General features: G+C 43.8%; 1 protein-coding gene across 1 annotated transcript in view; it reads right to left on the reverse strand.

Moving 5' to 3' along the window:
* Positions 1–357: 357 nt before the first annotated feature.
* The window catches only part of LOC129838681 (stimulated by retinoic acid gene 8 protein homolog), a 10018-nt gene continuing 5375 nt past the window's right edge, over positions 358–5000 (reverse strand). The window contains exons 2-3 of the mRNA XM_055905809.1: positions 4427–4538; positions 358–1161 (exon numbers count right to left, since the gene is read on the reverse strand). Of these exons, the coding sequence (XP_055761784.1) occupies positions 1081–1161; positions 4427–4538 (193 nt within the window). The 3' untranslated portion in view covers positions 358–1080. The remainder of the gene's footprint in view (positions 1162–4426; positions 4539–5000) is intronic.

The following is a 5000-nucleotide window of genomic DNA, read 5'->3' on the forward strand; positions in this document are numbered from 1 at the left end:
GGGACAAGCCTGGGGCTGGAGACAGACAGACAGACTCATACAGACACCGACACACGTGATCTGTATTTCTAGAATGTAACCAGTGTCCGTGAGGCTCAGAAGCCTGAAGACCAGGGGTTCCATAAAAATGAATGGTGGAAAAAACAATTGGAACCATTTCCCTGTTTGACCGCTAGGTTTTATGGGTATTGCATAGCAGCTCGAAAGGCCACACTAGAATCATTCAGATCCGCCTTTTCCCAAGGGGCACTCTGGTTGAATTTGATCTTTTAAGATTTTAAATCATGTTCATTTCCATTTTTAATGGTTTACCACATTACAAAGATACAAAGGCGATGTTTTAAAAATGTGTTTTATTTTCAGAATTTTTTGGGGAAATTCCTCCGCGTCCCCACCAGCCCTCTCTATCAACCTCTGAAGCTGGGTTTTACACAGAGAAAGACTGTCTGGACAAAATGTTGATTCCTAATGGTTTAAAAAAAGGCTGAACAATAATACACATGAAATACAATGCCTCTAACCAGAGTATAAAACAACATGATACTCTAACCAGAGTATAAAACATCGTATATAAAACATAAACATGAACGTCGGAGTATAAAACATCGTATAAAACATGTCTATAATAACAAACGGGTAGAAAAGCCCAGAACAATTTAAAAAAAGTTGAACATTTATAAAAACAAATCACAAAAAGTGATCATTTAACAAGTCATAATAAGTAACACAATGTGTCTTTTCATATCACCATGAACAAACACTTGTACAACAAATAGGTGTTCGTTCACATGACAGGAAGTTGGGGAGAACAGGCTTGTGGGTAATGACTGGAGCTGAATCAGTGGAACGGTATTAAATACATCAAACACATTCTAACTGTTCTGATTGGTCCCAGAAACAGGAAGTTGGTTAAGAGGTTGGGGAGAACAGGCTCGTGGGTAATGGCTGGAGCTGAATCAGTGGATTGGTATTAAATACATCACACATGGTTTCCATGGTTTCCAGGTGTTTGATGCCCTTCCGTTTGCTCCGTTCCGGACATTTCTATGAGCCGTCCTCCCGTCAGCAGCCTCCTGTGGTTCACATGTCCTCACTGTCGAAGGACTCTGAGCACTGGAGAAAGATCTCCTCATAGTCCCTCATAGAAGACAGACACACGTCCTACACGGAGACAGAGGACAGAATAACCTGTTATCTGGTGGACAGACAGACAGACAGGTCCTACACGGAGACAGAGGACAGAATAACCTGTTATCTGGTGGACAGACAGACAGGTCCTACACAGAGACAGAGGACAGAATAACCTGTTATCTGGTGGACAGACAGACAGGTCCTACACAGAGACAGAGGACAGAATAACCTGTTATCTGGTGGACAGACAGACAGGTCCTACACAGAGACAGAGGACAGAATAACCTGTTATCTGGTGGACAGACAGACAGACAGGTCCTACACAGAGACAGAGGACAGAATAACCTGTTATCTGGTGGACAGACAGACAGGTCCTACACAGAGACAGAGGACAGAATAACCTGTTATCTGGTGGACAGACAGACAGGTCCTACACAGAGACAGAGGACAGAATAACCTGTTATCTGGTGGACAGACAGACAGGTCCTACACGGAGACAGAGGACAGAATAACCTGTTATCTGGTGGACAGACAGACAGGTCCTACACAGAGACAGAGGACAGAATAACCTGTTATCTGGTGGACAGACAGACAGGTCCTACACAGAGACAGAGGACAGAATAACCTGTTATCTGGTGGACAGACAGACAGGTCCTACACAGAGACAGAGGACAGAATAACCTGTTATCTGGTGGACAGACAGACAGGTCCTACACAGAGACAGAGGACAGAATAACCTGTTATCTGGTGGACAGACAGACAGGTCCTACACGGAGACAGAGGACAGAATAACCTGTTATCTGGTGGACAGACAGACAGACAGGTCCTACACAGAGACAGAGGACAGAATAACCTGTTATCTGGTGGACAGACAGACAGGTCCTACACAGAGACAGAGGACAGAATAACCTGTTATCTGGTGGACAGACAGACAGACAGGTCCTACACAGAGACAGAGGACAGAATAACCTGTTATCTGGTGGACAGACAGACAGACAGGTCCTACACATGTATATCTCACACCTCTATTCCATCTGAGTCTATCATACCTGGTTATGTTCTGGTTCCATACCTGGTTATGTTCTGGTTCCTACCATACCTGGTTATGTTCTGGTTCCTATCATACCTGGTTATATTCTGGTTCCTATCATACCTGGTTATGTTCTGGTTTCTATCATACCTGGTTATGTTCTGGTTCCTACCATACCTGGTTATGTTCTGGTTCCTATCATACCTGGTTATGTTCTGGTTCCTATCATACCTGGTTATGTTCTGGTTCCTACCATACCTGGTTATGTTCTGGTTTCTATCATACCTGGTTATGTTCTGGTTCCATACCTGGTTATGTTCTGGTTCCTACCATACCTGGTTATGTTCTGGTTCCATACCTGGTTATGTTCTGGTTCCATACCTGGTTATGTTCTGGTTCCCACCATACCTGGTTATATTCTGGTTCCATACCTGGTTATGTTCTGGTTCCATACCTGGTTATGTTCTGGTTCCCACCATACCTGGTTATATTCTGGTTCCTATCATACCTGGTTATGTTCTGGTTCCTACCATACCTGGTTATGTTCTGGTTCCTACCATACCTGGTTATGTTCTGGTTTCTACCATACCTGGTTATGTTCTGGTTCCTATCATACCTGGTTATGTTCTGGTTCCATACCTGGTTATGTTCTGGTTCCTATCATACCTGGTTATGTTCTGGTTCCTATCATACCTGGTTATGTTCTGGTTTCTATCATACCTGGTTATGTTCTGGTTCCATACCTGGTTATGTTCTGGTTCCTATCATACCTGGTTATGTTCTGGTTCCTATCATACCTGGTTATGTTCTGGTTCCTACCATACCTGGTTATGTTCTGGTTTCTATCATACCTGGTTATGTTCTGGTTCCTATCATACCTGGTTATGTTCTGGTTCCATACCTGGTTATGTTCTGGTTCCTACCATACCTGGTTATGTTCTGGTTTCTACCATACCTGGTTATGTTCTGGTTCCTATCATACCTGGTTATGTTCTGGTTCCTACCATACCTGGTTATGTTCTGGTTTCTACCATACCTGGTTATGTTCTGGTTTCTATCATACCTGGTTATGTTCTGGTTCCTATCATACCTGGTTATGTTCTGGTTCCTATCATACCTGGTTATGTTCTGGTTCCCACCATACCTGGTTATGTTCTGGTTCCTATCATACCTGGTTATGTTCTGGTTCCATACCTGGTTATGTTCTGGTTTCTACCATACCTGGTTATGTTCTGGTTCCATACCTGGTTATGTTCTGGTTCCTACCATACCTGGTTATGTTCTGGTTCCTATCATACCTGGTTATGTTCTGGTTTCTACCATACCTGGTTATGTTCTGGTTCCTATCATACCTGGTTATATTCTGGTTCCTATCATACCTGGTCATGTTCTGGTTCCTACCATACCTGGTTATGTTCTGGTTTCTACCATACCTGGTTATGTTCTGGTTCCCACCATACCTGGTTATATTCTGGTTCCTATCATACCTGGTTATGTTCTGGTTCCATACCTGGTTATGTTCTGGTTCCTATCATACCTGGTTATGTTCTGGTTCCATACCTGGTTATGTTCTGGTTCCATACCTGGTTATGTTCTGGTTCCTACCATACCTGGTTATATTCTGGTTCCTACCATACCTGGTTATGTTCTGGTTCCTATCATACCTGGTTATGTTCTGGTTTTTACCATACCTGGTTATGTTCTGGTTCCTATCCTACCTGGTTATGTTCTGGTTCCTATCATACCTGGTTATGTTCTGGTTCCTATCATACCTGGTTATGTTCTGGTTCCTACCATACCTGGTTATGTTCTGGTTCCCACCATACCTGGTTATATTCTGGTTCCTATCATACCTGGTTATGTTCTGGTTCCTACCATACCTGGTTATGTTCTGGTTCCTATCATACCTGGTTATGTTCTGGTTCCATACCTGGTTATGTTCTGGTTCCTACCATACCTGGTTATGTTCTGGTTCCATACCTGGTTATGTTCTGGTTCCCACCATACCTGGTTATGTTCTGGTTCCTACCATACCTGGTTATGTTCTGGTTCCATACCTGGTTATGTTCTGGTTCCATACCTGGTTATGTTCTGGTTCCTACCATACCTGGTTATGTTCTGGTTCCTACCATACCTGGTTATGTTCTGGTTCCTACCATACCTGGTTATGTTCTGGTTCCTACCATACCTGGTTATGTTCTGGTTCCTACCATACCTGGTTATGTTCTGGTTCCTACCATACCTGGTTATGTTCTGGTTCCATACCTGGTTATGTTCTTGTTTCTCCACCATCTGAGTCTTGACGAAACACATGATGTCCTTATAGATCTCCCGGAGCTTCTCAAAGTCCCCACACTGAGGAGGGGCCAGGACAGGACTGGCGACACACAGAGAGAAGATGACATTATTCTCCTGTTACACCAGTCCTACAGTCCATCAGAGGACAGAGGACAGACAGGACTGGAGACACACAGAATGAAGTGGTTGGTAATGACTCAACAGCAGGAAGAAACCATTATTCTCCTGTTACACCAGTCCTACAGTCCATCAGAGGACAGAGGAGCAGGGAAAAGAGACTGAGTAGGGAAGGTGATTATTACGAGAGAGAGAATTGGGACAATCTCAAGAGCATACTCCTTGAGTCCTTTCTCCTCGCCTCCTTAAATCCCATTGGATGAAAAAGCCAGGAGGTCCCTCCCCTCTGACCTTCTCCTCCCAATAGGTTTCGAGAAGGAGGTGAGGAGAGAAGACGCAAGAAGAAAGCCATTGAGATTCCCCCATTGTTATCATAATGGACTCTTCCTACAGAGAGAGAGAGATGTATGACAGGGGTGTAGGA

This window comes from Salvelinus fontinalis, chromosome 39 (assembly GCF_029448725.1).
Source record: "Salvelinus fontinalis isolate EN_2023a chromosome 39, ASM2944872v1, whole genome shotgun sequence".
Lineage (NCBI taxonomy): Eukaryota > Metazoa > Chordata > Actinopteri > Salmoniformes > Salmonidae > Salvelinus > Salvelinus fontinalis.